The sequence below is a fragment of the Ambystoma mexicanum genome, chromosome 4q, assembly GCF_040938575.1.
Source record: "Ambystoma mexicanum isolate Mex_15411 chromosome 4q, UKY_AmexF1_1, whole genome shotgun sequence".
In the NCBI taxonomy this organism is placed as follows: Eukaryota; Metazoa; Chordata; class Amphibia; order Caudata; family Ambystomatidae; genus Ambystoma; species Ambystoma mexicanum.
In genome coordinates, this window is record NC_090928.1 from 1,232,484,233 (window position 1) to 1,232,499,226 (window position 14,994).

General features: G+C 46.3%; 1 protein-coding gene across 1 annotated transcript in view; it reads left to right on the forward strand.

Annotated features, from left to right (window-relative positions):
* Positions 1–14,164, forward strand: part of LOC138467355 (maestro heat-like repeat-containing protein family member 1) — a 96,021-nt gene extending 81,857 nt beyond the window's left edge. The window contains exons 3-4 of the mRNA XM_069607320.1: positions 13,820–13,930; positions 14,015–14,164. Coding sequence (XP_069463421.1) covers positions 13,820–13,930; positions 14,015–14,164 — 261 coding nt within the window. The remainder of the gene's footprint in view (positions 1–13,819; positions 13,931–14,014) is intronic.
* The last annotated feature ends 830 nt before the right edge of the window (positions 14,165–14,994 follow it).

The window sequence follows — 14,994 nt, forward strand, 5'->3', positions numbered from 1 at the left end:
ATCTGAACTCAGCATTCCTAAGAGAGAACATATTTCTGCAACCAGAAGAGAAACCATTTGGCTCTCCATCAAAGACAGGATTCTATTCAAACTAGTCTCAATTACCCATAAATTCCTAAACAATGCTGCCCCACAGTACCTCTAAGAAAACATTATCAGAAAATCCTCATCTTGCCCCATGAGAGCTGCCCAATCCCGCTGTGTTATTATACCCAGATTCAACATGAAAAGAGCAGTGGGGAATAGCTTCCCGGTCTTAGCCGCTCAACAATGGAACGCACTACTGTCAGAATCCAGTTGCCCACGTCGTGTAGCCGAAGAGTTCTTCCTCCCGATGGAACCCTCTGGCCCCAGGAACGGACAGCCAGAGCGATCAATCAGAGGAAAGAACGGATACCTGATGAGACCCAGAGGACGCAGGAGTTGTAATGTAGAAGTCAGGGTGGTACGAGTAGCCGAGGACAGGCGTTGGATCTGTAAGTGAGGAGTTAACACAATACAGATAATATAACAACCGCCCTTCTGACCAAACCCGAACACAACAGAAAGAATGCAATACGTTGATCCCAATTCTGATTACAACCACTAGGCTTACCGTTACTCCGGGGAGAACCAGATGGAACCAGGAAGAGAAGAACTCCGAAGTCCACAATGCAGAATACCAGCAAAGCTCAACCACCTATCCCGCCGGCACGAGGACGCCTAATACACACTAGATAGTGTGCGTCACAAGGAAACCCCAGGTTGGAAGTTCATAAGTTCCAAGTTCAATAATCCAAAAGTTCAAGAGTTCCAAGGTCAACAATCCAAAGTTCAAGAAAAGTTCCTCAAAATACCCAGATGCAGTCCAGATGATTGATGATCCAGAAGATAACCGAAGAGCAACCAAAACCAATGGGCGAAGGCTAGGAAATCCGTGAGCGGTCCGAGGTCGAAGAATGATGCGGGCAGCAAACAAGAACAAGGCAGTCCAAAATCCAAAGCCAGGTAAACGGTCCGGGTCGAGGCAACGAGGTAATCAGAAATGCTGGAGGGAAGGGGAAGGGAAAGGGACAGAACCGGGATGATAAGGAAAACTGGATACAAGGTACAAGATACGAGGCGCCACCAATTCTCAATCAGAAGCACCGATCTGGAGTGTAGGCGGAGAATATAAAGGTGAGGTCACATGACAGCGTTCCGCGGCTTCCAGCGTCGACCGTGGGAAACGCTGAGAGGACGCCAGCGTTGCCATGCCAACTTCCAAGCCCCTGGTTGTAGTGTTCTTAAAGGGCTATGCATCCGTTTCTTGACACTGCTTACACGCCGGTACATGACAGTTTCCTCCCTCAAAGGGGGTGTCACCCCCCGAGCAGACCAGAAACGAGACAATAGGGCCGGAGCATGGATGTTTCCCACAGGTTCCCACGTACGGTCTTCGGGACCATAGCCCTTCCAATCGACCAGATAGAGGCGTCTGCCCCTTCGGACTTTGGTATCCAAGATCGCACCCACCTCATATTCATCAAAACCACGCACCCTAATCGGTGGCGGCTGAGCAGGAAGTCTGGTAGATGGGTGGCATGGTTTCACTAGAGAGACATGGAATACCGGGTGTACCTTCCATTTTGCAGGAAGAGCCAATTGGAGGGCCGCAGGGTTAATAACCTGCAGAATGCTGTAGGGACCCACGAACCGAGGCAACAGGGATCTTCGACCAGGCAGGCGTAGATTTTTTGTGGACAGCCAGACCTTCATCCCCGGTCGGTAGTTAGGAGCCGGTGAGCGATGTGCATCTGCCGATGACTTAGTACGTGACTGGGCCTGTAATAGTTGACTCTTAACTATAGCGTGGGTATCTGATAGGTTCCTAAGACAACCAGAGGCAGCCGGATTTTGTAATGGCCAATCAGCAATACTGGGCAAAGAACGGGGGTGCTGGCCATATAGTGCAAAGAACGGAGATACACCTGTCGCCGTATGCATAGAGTTATTGTAGGCGAACTCGGCCAGAGGTAGAACAGAAACCCACGTATCTTGGCGTTGGTGGGTAAGACATCGTAGATACTGTTCCATGGTGGCGTTAAGCCTCTCTGTTTGCCCATCGGTTTGTGGATGGTATGCACTAGAGTACCTGCCGTCTGTACCCAACGTTGAAGTCACGGCTCTCCAAAAACGAGAAGTGAACTGTGGTCCCCGGTCAGTAACAAGAATGGAAGGCAGACCGAATCTTCGGTAGACGTTCTTCAAGAACAGTTCCGCCAAAACCGGAGCAGAAGGAATCCCCTGGCAGGGTACAAACAAGGCTGATTTAGTGAAATAGTCCACGACCACCCATATAGTGTCGTAGCCATCGACTACCGGAAGCTCTACTACGAAATCCATAGAGACCATAAACCAAGGCTTGTCTGGAATAGGCATGGGTTGAAGCAGGCCCACCGGTTTGCCCGGTTGATGTTTACACTGTGCACAAATGGCACAAGAAACGATGTATTCCCGAACATCGTGTGACATGGAGGGCCACCAGCACCACCTTCTCAAAAGGTCAATAGTTTTCCCAGTACCTGGATGTGCCGCTACCGCTGAATCGTGACACAATTGTATGGCGGTGTGTCTTGTGTCGGAGTCAGGCACATATATTTTACCCTTCTTATAAGGCAATGAATTGATGACCTCCAACCCCAGGCTAGAAATCTCGGAGGGAATAGTTCTCACCCATTCTTGTATCCTTGTTTTCAGAGAGGGGCGCAAGGTACACCCACACACCACTTGATTGGGTAATAGAAGAGCTCCTTTAAGCTCGGATGGTTCAGGGACTCCATGGATGCGGGAAAGAGCATCAGCCTTCGAATTCAGAGAACCAGGGCGATAGGTAATGGTGAAGTTGAACATGGCGAAAAATTCATGCCACCTGGCATGACGTGCCGTGGTACACTTCACTGATTGCAGTGCCAAGAGATTCCGATGATCAGTAAACACTTGAACTGGTTCGGAAGACCCCAAAAGATGATGTCTCCATACCATAAAGGCGTCTCTTACAGCCAACAATTCCCGTTCTGTGATCGTATAATTCCTCTCGTAGGAGGTGAGTTTTCTGGAGTGATACGCAACAGGATGTAAACCAGCGGACTCGGGGCAAAGTTGGGACAGGATAGCTCCCAGTGCAACATCTGAAGCATCTGCTTCTACAATGAAAGGCAAAGCGGGATCCGGATGTTGAAGGACGGGAGCCGTGGTAAAAGCAGATTTTAAGGCCTCAAAAGCCTGTTGAGCTTCCTCGTTCCATTCAAACAAACTTTTAGTGCTGGTTAGTTTAGTAAGTGGAGAGGCAATGGCTGAAAAGTCTTGGATAAACCGCCGATAGAAATTTGCAAAACCTAGGAAGGATTGCAGAGCCTTCAAGGTATCAGGACGAGGCCACTCCAATATCGCGGTGATCTTAGACTGGCTCATTTGCACTCCCCGGCTAGTGATATCATAGCCTAGGAACTCTACCTCGGTTTCATGAAACCTGCACTTGTCCAACTTAGCATACAAGTGGTACTCTCTTAGACGTTGCAAAACGTTGGAGACATGGATGACGTGAGTGTCCACCGAAGGAGAGTAGACCAAGATGTCATCTAAGTAAACGACTACGTACTGGTCTAGCATGTCATGAAATACGTCGTTGATGAAGTATTGGAAGGTCGCCGGAGCGTTACATAGGCCAAAGGGCATAACGCAGTATTCGAAGAGGCCATGTTTGGTTTTGAAGGCCGTCTTCCACTCGTCGCCTTCGCGAATCCGGACGAGATTGTAGGCTCCCCTCAAATCCAATTTAGTGAACACCTTAGCTGCACCCAATTGGTCCAATAAGACTGAAATCAGAGGAATCGGATACTGATTTCTGATCGTGACGGCATTTAAAGCACGGTAATCGATGCAAGGACGCAGGTCCCCTCCTTCTTAGGGACAAAGAACATGGGTGAGGCAGCAGGTGAGCGGGAAGGACGAATAAAGCCAGTACTCAAGGATTTGTCAATATATTCCTTCAAAATCACGTCCTCTTTAGGGGTCAGGGAATATATGCGCCCAGACGGAATCTTAGCTCCAGGAATCAGCTCGATAGGGCAGTCATAGGGCCTGTGGGGTGGAAGTATCTCTGCCCCACGTGCGTCGAATACGTCCTGATATTTCCTGTACACCATAGGAAGGACAGTGTTAAGTACTGCCCCCACAGTACGGGTAGTTTCAGCAAGAGCATGACTTGGATTGGTGATCTCCGAACTGATAGTGAGGCATCTCCTTTCACAGTAATCCGACGGAAAACATACCTCCCCAGAATGCCAATCCACAGAAGGATTATGCAATCTTAACCAAGGTAAGCCAAGAATGAATTTAAACTGTGGTGCCGCAATGAGATCAAAGTAGATGCTCTCTTGATGACCGCAGTCAGTGATCATGGTGAGGTCAGTAGTCCGCTTCGTCACTAACCCAGAGACCAAGGAAGAGCCATCTACCGAATTTACCACTTCAGGACATGATTTGTGCATAACTGGCAGACCCAACTCCTGAGCATAAGTGGCATCCACGTAATTCCCTGTGGCGCCTGAGTCCAGGACCATCATCACGGCCCATTTCTCAGAACCGGGAGACGACAGGGAAACAGATAGACAATAAGGACTGTATATGGTAGGGTCTATCGAAGAAACACCCGGCATCTGGACCCCTTCAGTCACCGGGTTTTGGCGTTTCCCTGTTTCTTAGCTGGTTTTTTGGTACATTCTCGGAGCAAGTGGTCTGAACCTCCGCAATAGAAACATAATCCATTCTTTCTCCGGTGTTCCCTAACTTCAGCCGAGAGAGGGGTTCTAAGTGCCCCAATCTGCATGGGTTCCGTGGATCCAGCGGCAGGTAAAGGAACGGAGATAGCAACAGGAGGAACCGTTCTCTTTTCACCCCTCCGTGCTGCTTGTCGGGAATCGATCTGGAGAACCAAATCCAATAGTTCCGAAAAAGCAGTAGGTATCACCGGAACGGTAGCCAGTGTGTCTTTTAGGGAGTCGGATAGCCCTTTATAGAAGAGAGAGGCCTTCTTCTCTTTGGGCCAATTCGTTTCCGCCACCAGCTGATTGAACTTGGCTAGATAGGACAGGAGAGGTGTACTGCCTTGTTGGAGACCAAGCAGTTCTAAATCCGTAGCTTGTGTGGCATAACGTGTGTCGAACACACGACTCATAGCCTCAATTAGGGCGTCACAATTGTAAAGAAGATGACTGCCCTCTTCCAACAACGGATTAGCCCAGGCAGCCGCGGTACCCCCTAAATGAGATAACAGAAACGCCGCCTTAGTAGTGGAATCTGGAAAAGAGGCAGGACGACACAGAAAGTGTAGTCTACATTGGTTCAAAAAGGTCCTAAAGGTCTTGGGGTCTCCACTGAAGCGTTCCGGTGGAGCCAAAGGGAACTGGGTAGTCATATAAACTGGTCCAGCACCCTGTTGGGATGGACCAGCACCTGCCCCAGAGACACTGGCCAAAGGTGGGGCAGCTGCCACAAGGGGTTGGAACCCTGCTTGCAACTCATCAATGCGTCGCTGCGTGGCTGAATGAGCCGCAGTCATATCATTACGTAAATCGGCCACCAATTGTAAAATAGTGGACAGCGTCTCATTGGTATCCATATTGAAGGGCTTCTGATTATGTCAGAATCCAGTTGCCCACGTCGTGTAGCCGAAGAGTTCTTCCTCCCGATGGAACCCTCTGGCCCCAGGAACGGACAGCCAGAGCGATCAATCAGAGGAAAGAACGGATACCTGATGAGACCCAGAGGACGCAGGAGTTGTAATGTAGAAGTCAGGGTGGTACGAGTAGCCGAGGACAGGCGTTGGATCTGTAAGTGAGGAGTTAACACAATACAGATAATATAACAACCGCCCTTCTGACCAAACCCGAACACAACAGAAAGAATGCAATACGTTGATCCCAATTCTGATTACAACCCCTAGGCTTACCGTTACTCCGGGGAGAACCAGATGGAACCAGGAAGAGAAGAACTCCGAAGTCCACAATGCAGAATACCAGCAAAGCTCAACCACCTATCCCGCCGGCACGAGGACGCCTAATACACACTAGATAGTGTGCGTCACAAGGAAACCCCAGGTTGGAAGTTCATAAGTTCCAAGTTCAATAATCCAAAAGTTCAAGAGTTCCAAGGTCAACAATCCAAAGTTCAAGAAAAGTTCCTCAAAATACCCAGATGCAGTCCAGATGATTGATGATCCAGAAGATAACCGAAGAGCAACCAAAACCAATGGGCGAAGGCTAGGAAATCCGTGAGCGGTCCGAGGTCGAAGAATGATGCGGGCAGCAAACAAGAACAAGGCAGTCCAAAATCCAAAGCCAGGTAAACGGTCCGGGTCGAGGCAACGAGGTAATCAGAAATGCTGGAGGGAAGGGGAAGTGAAAGGGACAGAACCGGGATGATAAGGAAAACTGGATACAAGGTACAAGATACGAGGCGCCACCAATTCTCAATCAGAAGCACCGATCTGGAGTGTAGGCGGAGAATATAAAGGTGAGGTCACATGACAGCGTTCCGCGGCTTCCAGCGTCGACCGTGGGAAACGCTGAGAGGACGCCAGCGTTGCCATGCCAACTTCCAAGCCCCTGGTTGTAGTGTTCTTAAAGGGCTATGCATCCGTTTCTTGACACTGCTTACACGCCGGTACATGACAACTACCCTTGCACCTCCGAACAGACCAAACCTTCCTAGATTTCAGGAAAAACACGAAAACCTGTTTGGTCTCCAATGACATCTGAATGAAACCTGTGTGTGCTCCAACCTCACTTTGTGCCACACCATATTGTACTTTACCTGTAACCTCTCATGTACTGTAAACTGTAATCTTACCTGCAATTAACCTGTACCTGTAACCTCCCATGTACTGTAAACTGTAACCTTACCCATAATTACCCTGTACTGTACATGAAAACTGCATTATCTTGTTGAGCCCAGATACCCTTGGGTGAGGCACGCCTTACAAATAAATAAACAAACAAACAACAAACTTGTGGATGATCTGAAAACCCACAGGCTACTAAGTTCCAAAATCCCCTTACATCATTATCCTTACTTGTCTTTTTCAGAAGGTCCCATTGTAACACAGCAAATACTTTTTCCTTCTCCTTAAGAAGTTTCTTATACTCTTGTTTCATTTTATACAACTGATCCTCTGACAACTTGTTGTTCTTATATGCAGCCCGCATTCTTTGTCAAAGCAAGCAGCCTCTTTGGGCTCGTCTAACTGAAGGCGTGGGGGAAAGCTAAAACCCTGTCAGTATTTACCAGCGATGAACGTAATTAAGGAATTGCCACTGCTGAAGCCTCCAACTGAACTTGAGAAAGAAACCCTTGCCTTATCGGACTCAGCCTCTACTAAAATGGAAGTTTATTTGTCCTTAGGTAGTTTCATTATGCATGAGGCTTTAAAAGGGGCTGCTAAAACATTACACAGGCGTGCGTTTATGAGAGCCAGCTCAGGGGCAAAGTGCTCGCCTTGGAAGCAAGACGACACAGAGCAACACAGGTTTGATCCCGGGTCCGCGCTTCGAAACCTCTGGGTATTAAGCACGTTATAAATAACCTATCATATCATATATCACAGAAGCAGATCATGGTCACTTTCTGGGGGCTCATGGACTGCAAATCCATTACCCGATAAAATGAGTAACAATCTACCAGGCAATAATTAATTAAAGAGACTCTAATACACCACGTGAAGGTGGACTTAGGTGGCATGTCATCAGTACACCTTCCATTTAATTCAACTAATGAATTTTGTAATAAAATGTGATAAGGGAGCTCACACGAGAGTCTGTCTGTTTTAAGCACTGATTCCACCTTAGGATAACACAGGCAGCTTCCAGAGATTTTCTTTCTTTGTCAGTTCCGTTGTCCCCCAAGTTTGACATTAAAGCCCCCATAATGAATATACTTGCATCAGCGAAGGTTGCCTTCCTGGCCTTCCATCAGGCATAAACATGTTTTTTAAATGATCTTTCGGGTACAAATAAATGTTGGTTATGAGAATCGTATAGTCTGCGTCTGCCGGGACCTACAGGGACTGCCAAAACTTGATCTGAGTAGCTGGAAATCAACTTTGGGCACCAGTTAACGGACCTACAAATGATAGTTGCCAGACCCTTTATCGGACGACTGGTTCCCCAACGCAATGCGTCATTTGTGTAAACCCAAAGCTCATGAAAAATAGTAACAAGCAGGGTGTCATCCTCCAGCCAGGTCTCCTGTAGACACAAAGTATCATGAGTTTTCAACCAGTTTATCCAATCAGGATCACCCAAATTGTTGCCAAATCCAGCAATATTCCAACTCAATAAGCACACACTAGCTGTTGGTGATTGCCTCTAGTCCATTATCATCACCTGGCTCTGCTGCCTGGGTAGACAGTAGGGCAGGAGGGAGTCTACAATGGTCGAAATCGACATTGTTCCCACTGCACCTAAACCTGCGGTGTAGGAATGACCATAGGAGTACAGGCATAAACCTTCTCAGGAGCCTGAGCTTGTTTTGACAAACTAAAGTTTAGAGGAGTTGGCCTAGACAGCCTTTGCTCTAATTCTTCCCAGGTCAAATCTATAATAAGACGATTAAAATCTGAATGTGTCCATAAGAAAACATAGTATGTACCTTTCTTTCTCCTGGTATAGCCAGACCCGCTAGCTTACGGGGAATATAGTATATATCATGAAGGTGGCAGATATCTGATCTGACATCCTCATGTACTGAGGATGAAACTAAGCAAATCTAAACCTTTACCCATCTCAACACTTGGTTAACCCCAAGCCTAAAAGCCCTCCGTAAAGAAAAAAGACAAGCAGAAGCCTGCTGGAAAAAAAATCTCTCTCTTCATAACAAAAATCTCCTCATTGCCCTCACAAGAAACAAATCATTCAGGCAAAAAAAGAAACTTTTAATGACAGAATCAAAAAAGCAAACTCTAACACTAAGGAAATCTTTTCCATTCTCAGAGAATTAGAATCCCCTATCGCACCTGTAGACTCTTGCACCAAAGATAAAGTTTGGTGCACTAACATTCAAAATGCCCTATGCAATAAAATCACCATGTTACAAGACAAAATATCAGCCAAAAGATCCTCCCTCCACAACATTGCGCTCTCCACTCAAGAAGCCATCCTACAGGAACTTGCCTTCAACCAAACTAAACCACACAACCAATTCAACTTTAGAGCCATCGCCATTGTAGAAGCTAAGAACATCATCACATCTCTTAAACCCTCTTGTTGTCTTGGCGACACCTGTCCAGCCCCAATGATCAAAGAAGCTGCACAAGAACTAGCCCCTTTCATCACCTCCTTTATCAATTAATCTTTTAAATCATGCTCTTTGCCTACCAACCTTAAAGATGCCTGGATATTACCCCTCCCAAAAAAAGCTAACCTAGATCCTAATGTCCCAACGAACTACAGGCCCATAACGACAGTTCCGTTCCTCCTTAAAATCTTAGAGAAAGCTGCCTATCTACAGAATCAATCCTACTTGGAGATTAATAACCTACTGTGCACAAGACAATCTGGATTCAGACCGAGACAGTACTCCTTGATCTCAAAAACCAACTAGATGAGCGTAAAGATAGAGGAGACACGTCCATTCTTCTACTCCTAGATCTGTCAGCCGCCTTTGACCTGGTAGATCATAAAGTACTATGTAACCATCTCAAATCGGCTGCCAACTTCTCTACTAAGTCCACTGTGTGGATAAATTAATTCCTGTACAATAGAACTATAAGAGTCTTCTCGCCAACTTCAGCTGCTGACCCAGTTCCCATCACCTGTAGTGTTCCTCAGGGGTCATGTGTCTCGCCTACTTTGTAGAATATTTTTACAAAGCCACTCTTCGATATCTTGGACAAAATGGGTGTCTCAGATACTAATTATGCTGACGAAACCTAGATCCTCATCCCAATCCAAGGAGACTATGACAAAGACACTGACCTCATAAACAAAATCTATCAAATCATTCAAACCTGGATGTGGCCACACACGGTCTAAGTCTTAATGACGATAAAACCGAGCTTTTAATCATTGGATCCACCAGTAAACTAAACAAACTATCCCACATGTACAAATCCATCACTATTGATGGTATCAAAACCAATGTAGCCAAGAAGTTAAAACCTTAGGATTCTACTTAGACTAAGCTCTCAACCTCGACAAGCAAGTAAATGCCACAGCGACAGCAACTAGTTACACCTGCAAACTAATTCATGCATGTAAACCATTTCTGTCTACTGACAATTGCATCACCATTGCACAAGCCCTTATCCTATCAAAACTAGACTACTGTAACGCACTTTATCTAGGCACTAGTGAACACAACACCAATAAACTCCAAACCCTGCAAAACAACGCCCTTAGAACAGCACTAGGCATTCCTAAAGGACAACACATATCTCACCAAAGAAGAGCCGCCAATTAGCTGGCCATCAATGACAGAATCAAACTAAAAACCCTGAACATTACACACAACTGTCTCAATAACAAAGCACCTGCATACCTCACAGAAATATTCACTAAGCATACATCCGAACGCCCCATCAGAAAGGCCCAAGCCAATAGTATTAGAATCCCTAACTTTAATCTGAAAAGAACTGGAGGCTCAAGCTTCCCAGTATTGGCAGCTCATCTATGGAACTCTATACCGGATTCACTAAGAGCCACACCCTCCTTCCACTCGTACAAAACCAATGTTAAACTCTGGCTACCCACCAACGACTGCTGACGCTTTACCTTTGAATGACCGGTCTCCACCTACCTAGACACTTCTGTCTTCTCCCTATACCTCTTCTAATCCTTTATGTCACCGATTACTTTAAATATAGTGCTGTAAATGTAGTGCTGCCTCAAGCTGTTTTTCCTTGTAAATACAAACATAACCTCAATTGTAACTGATAACCTGTATGTAAATGTAAGATACTTATGTAACTGTAACCTAAGAATTCACAAGCGCCCGGTGCGCTCTACAAATAAAATAAACAACAACAAACTGCTATTCCTTTACTTTGCAAAACATCACGACAATCACATTTCTTTCACGCCAAACAATAAGAGGGTCATCACTAGTAGAAAGCCTTGGACCAAATATACTGTGAGGTAGGCTCTGAGTCTCGAAGGAGCTACTTAAACCCATGCTCTCAGGCTGCGGTACATAGTTGGCTTTATTAAAAGAGACTTGACATTCAGTCCGGCTTTTAACTGCCTCCCATGCAGGCACCAGTCTATGATGGAGGGTAGACTCCTTACAGATGACACACTTTAAAGGTGGTGAAGGCGGTGGGTTCAGTACAGTAAAAGTTGAACCACTATCGGGGCCTTTCAAGGTGGCCAAAATGGCATATCTAGCTCTTCCAGAAGCTCTAACAGAAGGGACCGGATGCACACAAGGAGTTTAGCTCGCTAGATCAACAGCTAGATAGCCGGTGACGACACCCCTGGTCATATTAGGCCTGTTGTTACACAGTTTACTTCCTGATGCAGGCTCCAAGACACTTAGACCAGAGTTGCAAGACTCCATATCGCTCCCTAGCACAGTTATCGTAGATAAATCATATAGCATTCACCAGGAACCACTTATTTTAGAATATGCATTCTTGCGGCTGTTAACACAGTCTACCAAGAACCGTGAATTGCCGGGAATACGTTGCTCATCGTCTAAAGCACAGTTAGGCATTGGGCCTCATTCCGAGTATGGAGGTAGCCATGCCGCTTTTAGTGACATGGCTACCCCCATACCGGGTACCGGGTCCGGGTTCCTTGAATGGGGAAATACCGGACCATTTCGACCATCCCATAGGGCTCAATGGGAATGGGGAGGATGCTAACAGGCCCGTTAATAACGGCCCCATTGTTAGCGTCCTTAGCGGGACCCGCGAGCAGACCTCGTAATGAGGCGGTAGGGGGTTAACAGCTCCGGCAGCTCTTAACCCCCTACCGCCAGGGTCGTAATGAGGCCCATTGACTTATTTGACTGTTCTAATAGGGAGACCGGCCGTGAAGAGTACGGAGAACCCATACAGCATGTTAAATCCTCAGAGTGCTGGTCTAGGGATATGCAGGGTGAGGCATAATGTGGAAAACCCACGGCTGGGTGTACGCCCCCTGTTCTCTCCCTTAGATCGCTTGCAGGACATGCTAAGATATCCATGATTGCATTAGATAAAACCAGAATGAAAGGAAAGACCTTGACAGTAGCAGGGTCTATTATTGAGGCTTCGGACTGAAACACAGTAAGGCCAGAAACTGGTGCTAATTCTAGCAAATCCCTTGTTGATGCTGACATAGCGCCAGAAAGCGGGGGCAAGCTTACTGATGTTCTCCGTATACAGGACTCCTCATAATGACAGTCAATTGAATTGTCAAGTGCCTCCAGTATTGACCTATTTGAGAAACTACTTCAGGGACTGTCGAAAAGGGAGTTGGAAGTGCAAGTCCACAGTTGTAGTGCAGGATAAGTGCGCTCTTTAGAGCCCTTATGTGGTGTGTATGAGAGAACTCTGACCATAGCTGGAATATTATTTGATGTGCCCATGGTGCGAGAAGGCAGCAACACAGTCTTTGGTTCAATATTGAAAGGAAATCATGGGACGTATTTATACATGAAAGAGTCAGGAAGTAATTCAGTTCGGTGATTGCGCCTCCGTTTTAGCCGCGAGCGTGTTATAAACAGAAAGGTCTCCTCAGAGACCGACCAGACCAAAGAATGCATTTAGGAGAAGGAAAAATTGACTTTGACTCTTTGAGGAGAAATTGTTAGATGGTGTAAAATAAAATAAAGAGTTACAGGTTGATATGAAATCAAGTATACAATGCAGCTGCAATACCCAAAAAAGAAAAACACATCCAATGCTAAGTGAAAACTGTGAGTGAAAATTCCTCACAGGAATGTGTTCTAAATGCATTGAAATAACAAGCATCTAAGCTCTCAGAAGAGGTTATCTGGTGCAAGAGAATGTTATGACTCAGTAAAGCGAGGAGGGGATGAGGGGAGAGGAAATAGGGGAGAGTTCATTTTTTGGGGCAGTTATATGATTTGGTGTCTGTTATTGTTTTTGCAGATCCACAAGCTAAGTCCCAAGCCAAATGGTGTGGACAAGCACAAGTTTCTTATTTTATCCACTTTCACATGCTGCTCGGGATGTTGTCGAGAATACGGCAGCTGCAGATCAAACATCTTGGTGGGGCTTAGCAGGGCTCAGCAACCTCTGCAGGACAGACCTATTGCAAGAATCATTGTTTTTGAATAGACGTTGCACCCGAGGTGTTTCTGATAAAGCTTTATGCTTCCTCTGGACCACGGGTTCAACAAGCCGGTCCACCATTTGTTGTCCCACTCGCCTACAGCTTTCACACTCAGCAGGTCTGAGCTAAGTGCTTAAATTAAGTTTTACCGAGCAAACACAGAAGATATTTCTGCAAAGCAGAACCTTTATGCCCATTTACACTACTGCTTGTACTTGGAGTTGCGCTCTGCAGTGACAAGCCCATGCTCCTTGACCCGGGTGTTGGTGGCGTGAACAGAGATCCCTTCTCTCACCCCCTGTAAGCCCTGCATCAGGGGGTGAGCATCTGCACCAGACCCCATGGTCACCTACCCATACACTCCAAGGCTCAGGCAGGGGAAAACACCACATCCAATAGTTTCAAGGTTTTTCTGCTGAACCACTTGATATATGTGTTTACCTGGCACAGCTTTCTTCACAGGACAGCTATTGTGCCAAAGCCCACTTAATTGCTGCAGAACCCTCTCTTCGTTCTTCCAACAGCTTCATCAGACTCAGCTGAACTTGCCACCTGCGCCGCAAGACCAGGAGATTCTGGAGATGTCTGTCAACCTCTTGGAACATCTCACAACCTCTGTCCTCTCCATGACTGACGTAAGAATGCCATGCATGTATTTTAAATAGAGCGCTACAAATGAAATTCTCCTGTTCACGCTGCCTGTTCCCTTCTCCCACTAGGTACTATGGCCCAGGCTACTATCCGTTGTGGTTCTCCCAGACTATACAACCATCTTGACTCCTCTGTGTGGCTGTCTAACTCATCTAGCTTTGAGGAAGCAGCAAGAGGGTTTGGACGCTGCTCAACTGGATTATCGAGGAAAAGGTTAGGCTCCTATGTGTTTTTGTGACTTGTCCAAATGACTGATTCACAGTTTTGCCAGAAACAACAGGACTAAATCAAAAGCACCTTGATTGTATGATTATTGCCTCTAAGCATCGTCCATTTAGATCCCTTTCAGGAGTATGATGGTATTGATAAAAATGTTTTATATTTTAATATCTCCTTTTTTTTAAACTGCTAACTATGAGATTGGATTGCATTGGATATTCTATGCATGGGGGTGCATAGATGGTTGTGCATGTTATGTTATGGTATGTTATGTTAAACAGTCTTACATAGCACAGCTTACACCCAGGGGCATCATGGTGTTATGGAGATCCAATAAGAGGGGGAGGAGAAAAAGAAAATTCATGATTCCTGGAATTGAAAGGTTTTGAGATGGAGTCGAAAGGCCAAATGATCTGTAATATTTTGTAGATTGAAAGGAAGCTTGTTCCATATTTGTGCAGCTGCGACAGAAAAGGCTCAGCCGCGTATCTTAGCTCGGCGGACTCTAGGCACTAAAATACAAAAGTCCAAGGAGGAGCGGAGCGGCCGAGCCGGCACATAGCAGTAAAACCTTTACTGCAAATAGGCAGAGCCTTGGTCATTAAAGGCACGGTGGACTAGATATGGTGCCTTGAACTCAACTCAACGTGGCACCATGAGCCAGTGGAGACTGCGCAGCCCTGACATGGCATGGGCACGAGAGGAGAGCCCAAGAACAGCATGCGCTGCAGTATTTTGCAGCACCTGCAGTCAATCCAAAAGATAAGCTAGCTAGGACAAATAAAGCACATTGCAGTAGTGCAGTGTGCCCAAAATCAGCAAAGACACC